Raw genomic sequence first — 16,824 nt, forward strand, 5'->3', positions numbered from 1 at the left:
GGACTTACATGAGCAAGAAAGCAAAATATATAGTATGTCAGATGGTGATAAGTACTACAGAGAAAAAGCAGAGAAGGAAGATTGGGAATTGCTGGGGAAAGTGGTGCAATTTTACACAGGTTATAGGGAGAGGCCTCACTGAAAATTTCAGGTAACATTTGAATAAGGACCTGAGGGGAGAAGGGATGGAGGAATATCCAAGTTGGAAAATTTTCTTGGTAGACTCAGCCTCAAAAAAAGAAAAAAAGGCAAGAGCAAGTGTAAATCCCTGAGGTGGGAGAATGTCTGTCCTGTCAGAGGAACAGCGAGGAGGAAGCCAGTGTGGCTCCAGCAGGCCAGTGAGAGGAAGGGAAGGAAGATATGAGATCAGAATGGTACCAGGGCTCTGATCTTCATGCAGGGACATTCATTTATTGACTATGTTATCTAGTAGTAAATTCACATGCTATTCTCCCCAGGGGAGAGACTCTCAAACCTGGAGGGGGCAGGAGAAAAAGAAGAGAGTGGCAAAAGCACAGGAAAACCCTTAAAGCCCGCTACGCTATCCACCGTTAGTGGTTCAGAGTAGTTCATCTGCTAGGTCAGTGAGCCGAGGACCGTGGAACGAACCATTCATGTTCTGCTGAGAATTCTGGTTTCATCCTTCCTGATCAACAAGGTGCAATTCAATCCCCACAGTCCAAGCAGGATATATTATTTCCATCCCAAGAACCTCTTAGGAACTCCAAGTCTGGTTGGTCCCTACTTGTGTTTGCTAAGCAAGAATTGTGGGCGTGACGATTGTGGGCATTAAGAATCTGAATCCCGCGTGTGGAGGACTCTGGTATTTCAGGACCTTCATCTTTAAGATCCGCCCCCTCAACTTTTTGAGAGGGCGGGGCAAAGACAGCACCTGTCATCTCCTTCTCTCCACCCCGTTGGTTCTCACGTGTGTCCGCCTGTTCAATAACAGATCTTTTTCCGGGATTTCCTGGTCACTGCAACCAATCAGAGTGTTGTTCCCTTCCTTACCATTGTCAGCCCGCTGCCAATCGGCGCGCCTCTACAAACGCCCCTTAAAGGCGCCGCAAACGCCTCCAGAGCAGAAGCGAACCAAGTCGTGGGTTCCTGCCTTCATCTGCAGTATGGAGTCGTCCCTGGGGCGGCCTGGGCCGGAGACGGACCTTCTAGCTTTGAGGGGACAGCAAGCCGCGATCTTTGACAGCGGGCGGGGCCGAACGCCCTCTGAGCCGCCCTCAGGCCTCCGGGTGTCGGGGGAGGAGGAGGCCAAGAACGTTGGGGGCTCGAGCCACCACACCAGGGCGTCCCCGAAGCCTTCGAGCTGCAGTGTAGTCCACCGGCCGGAACCGGAGGCTCTGGAGAACGTGCCTGGCCTCGCAGGGACGCCGTCTGGGGCGGGGAGCCGCCGGGGGGCGCCGGGTCCCGAACACGACTTGCACGGGTCCTCCCTGCGCAAAGACCCTGAGCCGCGGGAGGACCAGCCTGCATCCGAAAGGGTCTGCCGTCGAGGGAGCGGGGGCGACGGCGACATGGATGTTGAGCAGGAGGAGGAAGACGACGAGGAGGCGGCGACAACCGGCAGGGCTGGCCGTTCGTTCTCCGGCCGCCTTCAGGACAGCCGTAGCCTGGACGGGCTGAGTGGGGCGTGCGGTGGCGCCGGGTCCTCAGGGGGTGCGGAGTCTGGCGCGGGCGGCGGGCGTCGCGCCACCATCTCCAGCCCCCTGGAGCTCGAGGGCACGGTGAGCCGCCATGGTGACCTCACCCACTTTGTCGCCAACAACCTGCAACTCAAGATCCGTCTGAGCGGCGCCCCTCAACCCCCGCCCCCTGCGCCCGTGCCGCCCTGTTCAGCGCCCGCACTCATTCCAGCCATCCCCCCCATCGACCCTGAGGTGCTGCGGGACCTGGAGCGGCTCAGTAGGGAGCTGGGCGGCAGGGTGGACCGTCTGCTTCGCGGGCTGGGTGGCGCGGTGCAGGAGCTGACAGCGCTGAGCGTGGGCTGTATCCAGACCTACCGCGACGCCGTGGACTCCCTAGGCGAAGCTGTGGACATGAGCATCAAGGGCATGTACACCCTGCTGGCGCGCTGCGAGGAGCTGGAGCGGGCTCTGCAGCCGGTGCAGGGGCTGGCGCGCCAAGTCCGGGATATCCGACGCACCCTGGAGGTGTTGGAGGCCCTGTGCAAGTGACCAGGAGGGTAGGAGAGGTCAGGCCGGGCCAAGGCCCAGCAGAATCCTAAGGACTCTTCAAGGAGCCCTAGTGGGAACTGCCCGCGGAGAGGAGGCCTATATATTGGAGGCTCTTCCAAATGCATTTAGCAGGCCCGTGACCACTCGCTGGGCCTTATGCAGGTGTATATGGGGAAGTTCTAAAGGCCCTCCTGGTTGGAGGGGTGATGCTCTGCTTCTACTCAGTTGGCCATCTATAGCTACCTTGTTCTCCCAAACTCTTCCCTAGCTACCGCACCGTCCCTAAGAACTCAGGTCTTCAGGTCTAGGCTTGGGAGACATGACTGCCATACGTGATCAAGAAAGGAGAACAGAGGAGGCCCCAGCCCCCACTGTGGTCACCCTGACTCCAGTGGCCACATCTCAGGTGCCAGGGGCTCTGGGAGCTTGAGTGGTCCTTGACCACACACAATGCAGACAAGGATGCACACCTGCAGATGGATAACCTCTTGCTTCTGCCCTCTGGCCCCCACCATTCCACTTCAGCCAGAACCAGGGTGGAGCTAGAAGGAATGCATTGCATGGTAAAGGGGGTGAGTTGGGAGGGGTCTCACTGCTCTCAGGTTTCAGTAGAATTGTTGCTGGTTTTGAAGCTTACCTGTTGTGGAGTGTTCTAATCAGTTTTGGCTTTCTGAGTTTTTGTGGAATTAAAGTGCTGCTGCTGCTAAGGCTGAGGCTGTGTCTATGTGGCGTTACAGGGATTAATAAGCCAAAAGAATGGGAATAAGGGTTGGTCTTTTCCATGAAGCTCCCTTGGGGTTGGGGCTGGGGTGGGGACACAGGTTATATGGGGAAGGATATCATTCCTGCTCTTAGGCAGCAGGTCTGAGCAATGCAGGGCACAGATACCGGCTCAGAGATGCAGTAAAAGCAGAAACAGAAACAAGGTGGCTCCAGAAGAGAAAGGGAAGGGATCTTTTCTCAGATCCTGAAGTAGACAGGTAGGGACTGGGCAAGCAAACAACATCTGGGCTGTGGAGGAAGACTGAAAACACTTGTTAGCTCCATTCCTGATCCCATTCTCTACACCACTGATCAGTGCCATATGTATGGTTTGAGACAGTCTTTGTACCAACCCCTGGCAGCCTTCTGTTTATAGTCACATAAGTAAGTTCCAACAGCCACCATGCTATGATCAGGACATTTAGAAACAGAGATTACAGAAAAAGCTCGTTTGGTTGAACTCTCCTCTTCCTGAAAACACTAGCACTTTGAACCGAGTTTACACACGTTTTTCTTTTGTGTGTGAAGTGTTCTGGGATTGTAAATGTTGCTAAATAAACCTTTCCCGGTTCCAACAGCACATTTACTAAAAGTGACCTTGCTGGCCCGTACGGGGATCGAACCCGCGACCTTGGCGTTATTAGCACCACGCTCTAACCAACTGAGCTAACCGGCCGCTTCCTGTTTAGCGCCTCCATAAAGAAGTATATAAAACTAGTTGGATTTCACAATACTTTAGTCCTATCCTTGGAAGATTTTTAAAACGAGATGATTGCTTTGGGAGGCATGAACAGGATGCGAAAATTGAATCCCCAAGCATTTCGGGAAATAGTAGAATAGCCAAGCTGTAATATTCATAAGCACATATGATTATGGCGTTTGGTAGCAGGCGGAAGTGCAAATCAGGTGCTCAAGACTGACACATACACAAAGCGCTCATGAACAGAAACAGAAGTGGAAAAACACAGCCTGATAAGGCCCTAGGGAGAATCCCGGAGAGAGAATGATGAACCTGTGGGGCGCTATATGGGCGACGCCCAAATGTTCAGCGACTACCGCTCGCAGGGTCTTTGCCTGAAGAACGAAGACTCACATAGACACCACTGATACTCGAACCCACAATCTACTAGACAGGAGCCTTCATTAAGTAAGTCACTTCACCTGGAGTTGGGAGGGTTCGCATCTTATTTCCCCAGGGAGGTGACCTCCATGGTCAGTGAATAAATTTGCGCGGGTGTTTTATTACCAACCTTTGTCTATGCTGGAAAATGGAGTAGAAGTGACGAAAAGCCAAGGCTGCAGGTAAGAGAGAAGGAAGGGGTAGGGCGGAAATTGAATGTCTGCAGACAGAAGGTCACGGGAGAAATTATACTTGGATTGCAAAAACGAAGACGTCCGAAACGCGTGAACAGCAAACCGACGAGGATGGGATTCGAACCCACGCGTGCATAGCACAATGGATTAGCAGTCCATCGCCTTAACCACTCGGCCACCTCGTCCCCGGTGGAACCACTTTGGATATGTCTTCTGGGGTCTGAACTTTTATTCCTCAGTAATATGATGCGTCCGCCTAGGTGACGAAGAGAGTTCATTTTTAGGATCCTGCCCAGCCCTGCGAAGGCAACTCTCAGGGTGCTGACGGAGCGACTTTCTCACTTGCGCGAACGCCCTACCCTCTTCCCTCTGGGTTGAGCTAACCCGAGAGTGCGCCAGCTCTCAGGAACCTTGCAATAGGCCCAGATCTACTGTACCAAATCTGCCACAAAAACCACCGCGAGACTGTTGGGGTCCCCCGACCGGGCGGAGCGGGACTTCGAGCCAAAAGACCTCTCCTTCCGGTCCCTTCAAGATGCTTCTTCTCTTACCCGGGCCCTGGGCTCTGGGGCTCGAACACAGTTGAAAATGAGGAAAATAAATAAAAGCAACCGAAGCCCTCCCCCCACCCCGGGGTTGGAAAAGGAAGTAACTGACCCCGACGTGATTTGAACACGCAACCTTCTGATCTGGAGTCAGACGCGCTACCGTTGCGCCACGAGGTCAGCCGGCCAAGCTTGTGGTCAGATCCCTTCATTACCAGTTGGCTGCTTGACCTACTTGAATTCGTGGCTTGGTGCACGCGTTTTCCTACCTGCCTCCTAAGATGAGCAAGGTCCACTGTATACCCGCTGGGCAGTGGCTTTACGTGCTCCGGGCTCAGCGGTTTCTCCAGCCCAGCCCCCGACGTCCTGCCGAAGATCAGGTGGCCCAAAGCTGGTTACTTGGGAGATTCAGAGCTCACAGACCAACAGGGTCGGGTGGAAGGACCGGATACCAGGCCGAACGTGATGGAGCCATGCCAGAGCCCAAGACACCTGAAGCGGTGAGAGATTAGCTCCTCCAGAGTGCATCTCCTTTCTGGCAGCACAGTACAATCGCCTTCGGATAGCCACGCGCTAGTCCCAGGTTTGGAGAGTCTAATTCAAAATTCCAGGATAGAGCCCGGGCATCGGTAATTTTATCACTTTTTATAATTTTGAGGAATAATTTACATACAATGAAATGCACAGATCTTAAGTGTGTATTTTGATGAATTTTGACAAATGCAGCCTGCTACCCTTTCAAGATGTAGGACATTTCCTTCACGCGAGAAAGTTCTTTCATGTCCCTTTCCAATCGATCCTCGTCTCTCCCTTCCTAGGGGCAACCACTGTTCTGATTTTGATCACCATAAACATCAGTATTTTTTTAAAGTTCCCTAGGTGAGACAGTTGGGAACCTCTAAAGAGGGATACCAGAAGCTGGCAGACACCCCCCATTTGCTTCTTAGAGGATGAGAGGAATTCGACAGGCCAACATGAGAGAAGAGGTCGTTACATCTCACCCCTTCCCTTCCAAGCCAAATGTCTGAACACTCTGCACAGTGGCTCTCCGGAAAGTTACCAAGGACAACAGAAATGTCAAAGCACCCCCCCCCCCCCCCCACACACACACACACAGACTCTTGGCAAGTGGCCTTGACTCTTCCCTCTTCCTCACTTCCCATTTCCAGCCACCAAATCCTGTCAATTTCATCTTCATATTCTCCTGTCAGCCCTCATTCCCATAGCTATCCCCTCAGTCTCTCTCACTGGACTATTGTAATAGATCCCTCTGATGTCTCTGCCTGCAGAATAATCCAAGAGAATCATCTTTTAAAAATGCAAACATGATCCCATCCTACTGTAGCTTAAAATCAGGATTAAGTTCTAATTTATTGGCTGTGCCCCCAGGGCCAAGCACCTCTTAAGCACTGGGGGCTCTGGAACCAGGTTGCCAGGGTTCATATGCAGGCTTTACTACTTCCTAGTTGTGTAACTTGGGCTAGTTATTGAACCTCCCTGGGTCTCAATGTCCCCATCTGTAAAACAGTAAAGATTATAATAGATGACTATTAGTTTATTTACTACAGATAAAGTGCTCAGAGCCTGGTTGGTGATAATTACACAATCATTATGTTGTTTTTATTGTTGTCGTTGTTATTATTATCTGGTCCTTGCCCGATTCTTCAGCTACTGCCTGCTCACTTCCCATGTGACAACGATGCTGACTTATTTACAGTTGCCTAAACTTACCTCAGTCCCAACTGTCTTGGTGCCACTGTCCTTGGCAGTATTGCTTCATGGTCTTCCCAGTCCTTTCTTACATGACTGATCTTTACATACCCCTCAACACTCAATTCAGAAGCTCTTTCCTCCCCACTTCTCCACTCATCTGGGGGAAGAGGGCCTTCCTGTGTCTTTTCCAAGATAACACTTAAAATACTACCTTTTAATTGTTCCTTGGTTATTTCCCTCACTACAGTCTAAGTTACTCAAGAGTAGAAAATATGTATTTCTAGCACCCAGTACAATTCCTGGAATATAGTGTTATTCAGTAAGCATTTGTAAAATTAATGAGGGATAACTTTAGCAAAAGTATTATAGTGGGCAAGAGCCCGGCTTATAGAGGAAGCAGACATGTCTGGGTAGCTGAACAACATGGGGTGAGGTGGAAAATTTTCCTAGAAACGCAAGTTGGGTTGATGAATATGGTACCAAGGAATGTGGACTTGATCTCTAGGTTCAGAGAGGTTCTGCAACAGGTGTGAAGTATGATCAGTCCAGTGTCACCATTCAGAGTACTCTCTGATGGTTAAATCTCCTCCATTCGTCCCACCAGTTTCTAAATTTTTAGAAATCAACAAATTATTCTGTCCAGCGTTGCATTGCTCAATATGGTAGCCACCAGGGTGATGGCTTTTCAATATGGGGCTATTCAGATTAAATTAAATTTTAAAAATTCAGTTCCTTGATCCCACTAGCCACATTTCAAGTGTCTGACAGCCACATGAAGCTAGCTGGCTACCATACTGAACAGAGACAATATGAAATATTTTCATCATCACAGAACTTCTGTTGGACAGTACTGATCCAGAGGCTGAAAGTTGGTGGCCTGACACCTGTATGCTATTGCCATCAAGGTTATTTTTTTCCTTCTCATTTTTTTCATTTTTAAGTTGGATACCAACATTTATAATTGGAATAAGAATCTGGATTTCTGGTCTCTCTTAAAACACACACACACACACACACACACACACACACACACACACACACCAATCCTGCAACACTGGACTTTGATTCCCTCAAGACAATTGACTGAAGCTGAGAAGCTGCTGCCCCACTCCGCTGCTCCATACCCCTCAACTCCTACATAGATTTTAGAATGGGCATGGGATCTGGGCTTTGTTTTTTTTTTTCCCCTGACTTCAAGGAACTTCATTTATCTGTTGCATTCATTTTTTTGTGTTCTAGTAGGAGAGACACAATAACTGAATAAAGTAATAAACCAAATATTTACAGATTATAATGAAGACTAGTGAGAGGTAACAGACTGATGGCGAAGAGCTCAGAGTCTCAAGTCAGCCTGGGTTTGAAGCCTGATGTCATCAATTATAGAATCTGTGACCTGGAGCGAGTAAATATGTTGCTCTGTGCTTCAGTTTCCTTATCTGTGTCTCAATACCACTGAACTGTATACTTTAAATGATCAATTTTATGTTGTGTAAATTTCACGTAGAAAAGAAACACTAATGAGCCAACTTGAAGAGGTTCCCGTTGGTCAAAACTGAGACAGTTTGAGCATCAAAAAGAGTAACAACTGCAATGAACTCAAACATACAAACGATGATAAAACCTACAAGTTTCACAATGATACTAAAAACTACTAATTTGTCATTTTTGGAGGATGCTAGGGAACCAACCCATTATTCTGAAAACTGGTAAATAATGGAGGGGACAAAAAACATACATTTATCCAGTCTTTCCTGTATGACCTGTATCTCATGGTAAACAACGAGTTGATGAGGGTACATTCTTCTTTATAGCACAATCACAAGTGATAAATGCAGAAGGAATGATAGAATTAGGACATCCTCATTTTGCAACCCTTCATGAAATAATGGAGCTATGCCGTGATAATCAATTAAACCCATAGGAGAAAAGTGATAGGGAACTTTACAATGGTTATCTCAGTCTAAACCCACTGCTCAGATTTTACACCAGAAAAAAGAGAGACAAGCAGGCATTAAGTCCTTCCTGCTGTGATGGAATAAGAAGTACAAGCCACCACTTGTAATATATTTTTACCAGAAAATTAAACGTGGGACTTATCTCACAGCCAGTTTACAGGAGGCACAGAGGAACATGTTAAATGACCCAACCAGAACACAGCCCATAAATGGCCTGATGTCTTCAACAGATAAATTTCAAGAAAAGAAAACAGGAGGAAGAAGGAGGGAGAAGAACCTGAGATTAAAAGAGATTTAAGAGACACATGAACCAAGAACAATGTATGGACTTTATTTGGACCTGATTCAAAGAAACTGTAAAAAAAAATATGAGTGGGCAATTTGATCTATTTGGTGATGTCTGAGATTTTACTTGAAAATAACCTAATAGGGATGGGAGGGAGAGTATAGAGGAAGCAAGGTTGGTCACGAGTTGGTAATTGTTGATATAGAATGATAGGCTTCAAAGAGGCTCATTATGCTATTTTTTAAATTTATATATATGTTTGAATTTTTCCATAACAAAATAATTTTTTTCTAAGTTCTTTTATGACCAGTTCAAATAAACGTTAGGACATGAGGGTTCCAGCTCTGGAGTGAGTGAACACCAAGTCAGCAGCAGTACCTCCTATGACCACAGGCCGGCTCCAAAACGCAACGTTTTTGAGATTTCTCTAGGTCACGCTTCTGTGAACCAAGGTAATGGAAAAATGACAGGACATAGCTAAATGCCTGCCTGCTATTTATTAATCCACAATGTGAAATATGACTACCCGATTCTTACTATCTAGTCAGTCCCCCAGTCAGGAAGCCTATTATAAGCAGAATGCCCCAAGCTTCCAGCTGCTGGAGCCCAAAATCTGTCATCCTTGTCCTCTCCCTTTTTTTCACCAACTCACCGCCCCATGTTCAGACCTTCTTATCTTCTAACAATCTCTTGATTCCTTCCACTTTACCTTCTTGATTCCACCCTGGTTCAACCTCATCCTGTCCTTCCTGGCTAGCTCTACGGTTTCTTCACAAGCCTTCTACTTAAAATCTTCCTAAAATTCATTCTCCATGTTGCAACCAATATCATCTTCTAGAATACAAACCTGATCATGTCCTTCCCCATGGTTGCAAGGCTCAACCCTTGTCTATACATCCCATCTCACCCTGATCTTTTTCCCCCCTTCCATTAGCTAGGCTTCAGACACACTAGCTTCCGTTCTGCTCAACAAACACACTGGGCTTGTTCTCACCTAAAGACTTTTGCATGTGCTGTTACTCCATCTAGAATGCTCTTTCCCCAGATTTTCACACAGCTGACTCCTCTATATTCTCTTTGTTCCAGGGACCTCATTTTGCAAAAGCAGGTCCCAGTCTTTCCTCATTTTCACACTATGACAGTGTTTCCTTCATGTGCAGTCAGACTTGATAAACTGTCACTGGAGGAATTTGGCTCTGAAGGCCTAGGCTTTCCATTCTTAGGAGAAAAGGCATGTAAGTTATAGACAGAGGGAAGAAAAGCATGAGGAGGCCTTCGGTCCTTGCATCTTGTCTATGTGCTAAGAATGTTTCCATGCTTGCTACTCTGTAATTTCCACATTGGAGAATACAGGAATCCCACCTCTCATTGTACTTTAGGTGTCATCAGTGTCACTCATTTTGAGGGTCTCATAGTGATGAGGGTCACCTCAAGAGAGAGAAACAGTTGGGTCTACTGTACTTGATGAGTTTGCCTGTCCGGCCTGAAATGGGGGAGGTTTGTAAATATTTTCAGAACTTTGAAATGGTTCAACAGTTAAAAGAAACTCCCCCTGCACATCTGAGAGCTGAGAAACCAAGTGTGGGTAATATTTGATTATCATCCAATATTTTTTTGAGTAGAGAATAAAGAGATTTTGCTGGACCTCACTCTTGATAAAAATAATTTCTCTGAAAAGTCTAAATGATTGCAATTTTTATTTTATGAGTTTTGGAGATCAATTGTCTCCATTATGAGGAAAAGATTGTGCTGTATTATATGAAAATGCCATTATATGGTTTCAATATATGGTCGAACATTTCGGGAACTTCAATCCTAGAAATCATTCATTTCATAAAGCAACTTAATGTCTCATTAATAATATTGTATAAGACCTGGAAGAAAAACTTTAAAAGGGCTTATCATGTAAAACTTACTTTAAAATAATTTTATTTACAGAAAAGTTACAAAAATAATACAAAGAATTCCCATGTACCTTCATCGAAATCATGTTTGCTTTATCATTCTATCTCTACAGACACATATATTTTTTTTCTAAACCATTTGAGAGTAAATTGCAGACATGCCACTTTATCCCTAAACATTTCAGTGTGTATATTCTAACAAAGACATCTTCTTCCATAAAGGCAGTAGAATTATTTTCAAAAACCAGGAACTTAACACTGATACATACTATTATCTAAGCTAGAAATCTTATTCAAATTTTGCCGATTGTTTCACTAATGTCCTTTATAATAAAATAATAAAAGAAATGAAGTTTTTTTTCCTGGTCCAGGATCCATTAGGATAACACATTAAATTTGTCATGTTAAATTTGTCAGCTCTCTTTAGTCTCCCTTAATCTGGAAGTGTTACTCTCTGTCTTTCATGACCTGAGGAAACATCTTTTGACTATCTCTTTGAGTTCTGAATCTTTTCACCCACTGGTTTAGAAAAAGGAAGTCCATTTATTACACTGGGGTCCTGGAAGAGAGAAATGTGTTTCTTCTCAATTTTGACCACATTTCCTTAAACAAAGATTAAGAATGCATGACCCATTTTCAAAAAGCCTTTCCTTAATCAGTATTATTCTAGTGTTTTCCTTTAAAATTTTTATTTATAGCATATATTACCATGCAGATTTGTTATTTATTTGCATATTTGCTGTCTATCTCCCTGACTAGAATATAAACTTCATGAAGGTAGAAACTTCTGTCCTGTTCGTCAAGAACAAGAGCCCAGCACAGTGCCTGGCACTTACTAGCTGGTCAATGAATATTTGTTGAATGAATGAATGAATAAATAAATAAATAATCAGAAATAGAAATGCCTCTTGGACTTGCAGTTTAGACCGCCTTAAAAGAACTGAGATAGGGAGTGGGAAGAGAGCTAGCTCTTCTGGAAAGTGGGCAGGGAGGTCCCTACAGGAATGTTATTGGACTCTGAGCAATAATCACAGGTGAGAACTTTCCGTTCTTTAGGGATCCCCGTTGAGGCCCAAAGGTCAGTGAAGTCGCAGACAAGTTAGAAGTTCTTGGACTGTAACTGGGCAAAGTCGGGTGTCCACACCTGAAAGATGTAAGGAAATCGAAGCAGTCTGCATCGCTGCCCTCTCCTTGCCTCCCAGGGACGCGGGGTACCATTCCCTTCCTCCAGTCCCTCCTAGTCGGCCCCGTAGTCCACTCCCTTCCCAAAAGACGCTTCTCATCCACATTCTAGTTCAAGATAGCTGGCCATTTTCTGCACTCTGCAAATCCCTCGCCAAACTGAGCAAAGCTGTCTGAGGGGGAATCAGAATCAAGGAAGGTTCAGGTCTAGGGTCCTAGGACAACCAGGGGCTCCGTGACAATAAGTGACAGCTGGACAATCTAGGGATATCCACCTCTCCACGTTCGGCTTCCTTCGTCTCTTCGGGCCCAGGGCAGTGGGATGCTAGAGGGACGCGGAGGAGGAAAGGAGAGAAAGTGTCCACGCCTAAGGCATGGGGGTGCCCTAAATCCGGCACGGCGGTGACAGCGGTCAGCAGCGAGTAACTCTTACGTGGAAGGTCATCCTGGGCTACGCAATGGGGTATGGACCCGGGTCGCTCCTGGCGTAGGACATCGCGGAGGAACGGGTGTTCCCAGGCTAGGACAGGGCGGGTTTCCGTCCGCTGGACCCGCGTGGGAAAATTCGGCGGTGCGGGACCCAGTCACACAGCACAGTCTCAGGTGCAAACAGACGGCTCGGTTGCGCGTGGGGAGCTGGCGGGAGGCGGGCACCCTACTGCGACCACTGTCAGCTGACCCCAGACCCAAGCTCTCCAGGAGGCCCACTGCGGCTCGAGAATTTACTGATCTCGCGAGATTTTCAGAGATCCGGTCCTAGTGTCCGCCTCCGCGGTTGCTAAGGCAACTGGGCGGCGCCAGTGAAAGCGGGAAGACGGCGTACGTCGAATTTTTGCCTGCTAACCTGGGAGACTTTCAGGAGTGGCGCTGTCTGAGCTTCCAGCCCTAGAGACCACGGCCTCTGCTCCAGGAGGTGCCCTTACCCCTGGGAGCCATGGGCCGGATCTCGGGGCTCGTGCCCTCTCGCTTCCTGACGCTCCTGGCGCATCTGGTGGTCGTCATCACCTTATTCTGGTCCCGGGTAAGACCCACGGCCACCCACCTCCCAACCCCCATTCCCACGTCGGTGTGGTCCCAGCCCAACACCGCTCCTTCCCCAGCGCCTGACCGGATGGGTCTTTCTATCCCCCGCTGCCCACCCCTCTTTCACTTCTCTTTCTCTGTGACCTGCTCAACAGGACAGCAACATCCAGGCCTGCCTGCCTCTCACGTTTACCCCTGAGGAGTATGAGAAGCAGGACATTCAGTGAGCACTTGGGGAGCGGTGGTCAGAATTAAGTACTAGTTGGAGTGGAAGGGTCTTAGAAGAAGTCCAGAAGGCCTGAGCCAACCCCCTTCCTCTCTGCAGGCTGGTGGCAGCGCTGTCGGTCACCCTGGGCCTCTTTGCAGTGGAGCTGGTCGGTTTCTTCTCAGGAGTTTCCATGTTCAACAGTACCCAGAGCCTCATCTGTATCCTTTCTGCCTGCGTACTTTTCCCACAGGGCCCATTGCCATCGCGACTCCCTTCAGCCACCTAACTTTTTGGTACAATAGTGTCTGCCCTAGCAGGCAAACAGAATCTGTCCAGTTGAGAGATCTTCTTAGATAATTTAATACGATCTCCTGTGTAGCCTGGGGTAAATTGGGAACTCACTTCTACCTCATCTGAAGGGTCCAGGCTGGCCCCTAGATCTGGGATGGGGGCAGCCTGGGGTCCCAGCTGTGCAGGCTCAGCTCTAGCCTCTACTCACATGGCTGTCCTAAAACTCAGAAGGCAGGGCTACTGGCTCTGTGCCTTCGCAATTGGCGAGGGAGCAAGAAATGAACCAGACACAAATGCCAGCCCCACCACTGGCCTTTACTGGTCCACCACTACCTATGGATCCAAAGACTTTCCTTGACTCAGGTGCATTCCCAGCCATCGGGGCTCACTGTAGTGCGTCTGTGGCACTATCCTTTTTCATATTTGAGCGTTGGGAGTGCACCACATACTGGTACATTTTTGTCTTCTGCAGGTACAGTAACATCCAATGTTTGGGGATGGGATAGGGGAGGAAGGTTTACTCTAAATCTGAAGGTAGCCCCACCCAGCCCTTTACTCCAGGTGTGAGATACCAGATCCACTCAACGTCCTGTATTTAGTTTTTTGAAGTCCCGCTCCACCTATACTTTGGGGGTGGGGTCTCTGGTTCGGGATTTTTATTGGAAGGGGCCCTGAACCCGCCACCTTAACCTTCCACAGTGCCCTCCCAGCTGTCACTGAAATGGCATTATTCATCAGCGTCTTTGGGTTGAAAAAGAAACCTTTTTGATCACTTTCACGGGAGCCTAGGGAGGAATGCTGGAGAAGCAAGGGACCATTGATCGTTCCTGGAAGGAGGAAAGCAAAATCTTCAACCGTCCCCCCTAAAACTGCATTTGGTGGAGGATTTTAGAGTAATTATCTGTTGAGTCTGGGATTATCAGCGTTTTATTTAATGATTTGTAATAAAACCTGTTTTAGAGTAAGATCAAGGCTTACAAAAATTTCAGAGGAGAATTGGGGTAGCCAAACTACTAGAGAAACGAAAGGCTGTTTTCCTTGCAGATTGTATCGCTTTTTTGGTTATTACGGTAGACGCCGGGCAAAAGGGAGTGGGCGGAGATATGTAAATAAGTAATGCCAACAGGACTGCAAGATCGTGGAGTGGAGCATTCTGGGAGAAGTTAGTTTATCCCTTTTGGCAGCCAAATGGGAAAAAACATGTATTTTAAAAAGATCTGCAAATAAATGTAGCAACAGAAATGGAAGAATCTGAATATTTTAGGTAGTTCCGACTAACATGTTATATTCTCACCCTTGCTTATAGCGGAATCTTTTTCACTGAATATGGTAATGCCCCCAAAACTTTTTTATCGTCAGGTAGGATAATCCTTACCTGTTCCTCTTCGGAGGACAGATTAGAATGTGATGATTGGAGTTCGCATGATTCGTGATTAACGTCTCTGCGTAATCAGGGCTTGCAACACCCTGATTGCTCCTATCTGATTCTTCCTGGCGATCATTTCTTTTTACAACTATGGTAGTGGGGGTTTATTGGCTGTGGGATTTACTTAATGAGTGGTTTTGTTATATCGTACTTTCAGTTTGTGGAGTGTCTTTAGGCCGTTCTGTTTGGAAGCTGCTAGTTCCGTTTTTTGACCTTTAGGCTTTACGTTAACCTACGAGGTTTTTCTTTCGTTTCTGGGCCAATCCGAGTGCCAAGTACTCCCAGTTTTTTTCTGGAGAAATGTCACCAGTAAATGTTTTTTGTTATCTCCGGCTTTTCTATAAAACGATCATTAATGTTAATCATACCACGTCGTGTCATAAGTGGTCTTTTGTCAAACCTTCCACCTCATCATGGCAAGCAGGGCACGTGCTCAGGGAGAATTTCCCTGGTGGTTTGGAGCTCCTACCCAGAAACATGGCAAACCTGTTGTTCGCAGAGGAACAACACTCCACCTGTTAGCATCTGCCTGGTAGCACATGAAAAGAACATGTTTAAAAGAAAAATTATTAAAACACACTATTGGGCATTATACACACAAACTACAAGAGTCTAAAGTTCTAATGTCACAAAATGAATGTTCTCAGGGTCATGTTTCCTGGTTAAGTGTATGTTGGGAGGGGTCTCTGTATGTACTCCCAGGCCCTGCTAAATAAGCTAAAGGCATCCAAGGAGATACTTTCTGGTGATGTCTCTTTGAAGGTGATGCCTCACATATAACCCTTCCCTGGCCATGTTTCTTCTCCTGGGAGTCCTTCATCCTGAGCTTTCATTCAATACTTACTGAGCATTTACTACATGTAAAGCACTGAAGTAGGTACTGAGGGAAGCTGTGAATATGACCCGTACTCAGCCTCGGACATCACAGATATTATGGCTCATAGAGACAGACATGAAACAATATCCGGTACTCCCAGAGTAATTTAATAGCAATTTGTGATAAGTGCTAGAGAGGAGACTTACAGATGCTATGGAGTAGGGATTAATCTGCCCAAGGTTACAGAAGTGTTGCTCCTACAAGAGCAATTTGAGTGACTGGAGTAGACGTAGGGGAGCAGATTGTGCAGAAAGACAAAGTGGACATTCCTGGCAATGGTTAGAGGCCTGATCAGGAAATGTCATATCCTACTGATGTCTGGCTTTCACCCCGACCCAGTGGTGTGTTCTACTGATTGGTGAAAGCTGACTTTTTGTTTTACAAAAACATTGTGGACTGGTTGTTAAACACAGCTATTATTGAAAATTAAATAAGTAAACATAATTAAATAAATTCTATTTTAAAACAGAGGTAATACTCAAAATTCATTACCTCCTGTTTATTTTACATTTTACTATTACACGCTCTTCAGGTTATTTACATTATTGTATCTGTGTGGTAGAGATAGTATATAATGATGTGTGGCTGTATCTTTTCTGAACTCATTTAGTGACATCTAGTTGATAGTTTGAAATTGGTCTTGGTGGGAGTATTTACACCATAGAAATTGGCAAACACAACAACATGTCAGGCTTTGTTGATTGTCTAGATTTAAGAAAATAATGGAGAAAATGTTAATAACGCAAATTCAACTTAGAAGTGTCATGTTTGTAACTGTCGCATTGTGAATAGCACAAAAAAATTGAGGAAATATTCTCCCAGGATTTGTAAACTATTACCGGATTCGTCCAATGTTTTCTCATGATTAGATTGAGATTATGCATTTCGGACAAGAATACCAAAATCACTCAAGTTATTGAGGAACTGGAAGTTTCATATCTTCATTGTTTCATTTTTTGTGTTACTTGAAAATGTAAATAAAAATATCAACCAACATTCATGTTGGAACTACTTGTATACCTGTAGTTAGGATACAATTCCATTTATGAAATCATGGATATAAGAGTGGAATTTACAATAAATATTATTTATTTTATTATTTGTAATTCGATGGTACATATTCTTCATATCAGGAAAATTTGTAACAAA

The 16,824-nt window shown here is 46.3% G+C and overlaps 2 protein-coding genes and 4 non-coding genes across 6 annotated transcripts; 3 read left to right on the forward strand and 3 right to left on the reverse strand.

Annotated features, from left to right (window-relative positions):
* Positions 1–1,045: 1,045 nt before the first annotated feature.
* Positions 1,046–2,896, forward strand: BORCS6 (BLOC-1 related complex subunit 6). The gene has a single exon (XM_019745222.3). The coding sequence runs from the start codon at positions 1,125–1,127 to the stop codon at positions 2,187–2,189; it is 1,065 nt and encodes a 354-aa protein (XP_019600781.2). The 5' UTR covers positions 1,046–1,124; the 3' UTR covers positions 2,190–2,896.
* Positions 2,897–3,553: 657 nt separating this feature from the next.
* Positions 3,554–3,627, reverse strand: TRNAI-AAU (transfer RNA isoleucine (anticodon AAU)). The gene has a single exon. It is a non-coding gene; the product is annotated as a tRNA-Ile (tRNA).
* Positions 3,628–4,368: 741 nt separating this feature from the next.
* TRNAS-GCU (transfer RNA serine (anticodon GCU)) lies at positions 4,369–4,450 on the reverse strand. Its single transcript has one exon. It is a non-coding gene; the product is annotated as a tRNA-Ser (tRNA).
* A 468-nt stretch (positions 4,451–4,918) lies between these two features.
* TRNAW-CCA (transfer RNA tryptophan (anticodon CCA)) lies at positions 4,919–4,990 on the reverse strand. The gene has a single exon. It is a non-coding gene; the product is annotated as a tRNA-Trp (tRNA).
* A 7,640-nt stretch (positions 4,991–12,630) lies between these two features.
* TMEM107 (transmembrane protein 107) lies at positions 12,631–16,671 on the forward strand. The gene is made up of 5 exons (XM_019745211.2): positions 12,631–12,871; positions 13,029–13,096; positions 13,199–13,299; positions 13,748–13,844; positions 14,072–16,671. The coding sequence occupies exons 1-5, from the start codon at positions 12,785–12,787 to the stop codon at positions 14,139–14,141; spliced, it is 423 nt and encodes a 140-aa protein (XP_019600770.2). The 5' UTR covers positions 12,631–12,784; the 3' UTR covers positions 14,142–16,671.
* On the forward strand, positions 14,725–14,858 carry LOC141569032 (U8 small nucleolar RNA). The gene has a single exon (XR_012492426.1). It is a non-coding gene; the product is annotated as a U8 small nucleolar RNA (small nucleolar RNA).
* Positions 16,672–16,824: the final 153 nt, after the last annotated feature.

This window comes from Rhinolophus sinicus, chromosome 12 (assembly GCF_057876585.1).
Source record: "Rhinolophus sinicus isolate RSI-liver-muscle chromosome 12, RSI-T2T, whole genome shotgun sequence".
NCBI lineage: Eukaryota > Metazoa > Chordata > Mammalia > Chiroptera > Rhinolophidae > Rhinolophus > Rhinolophus sinicus.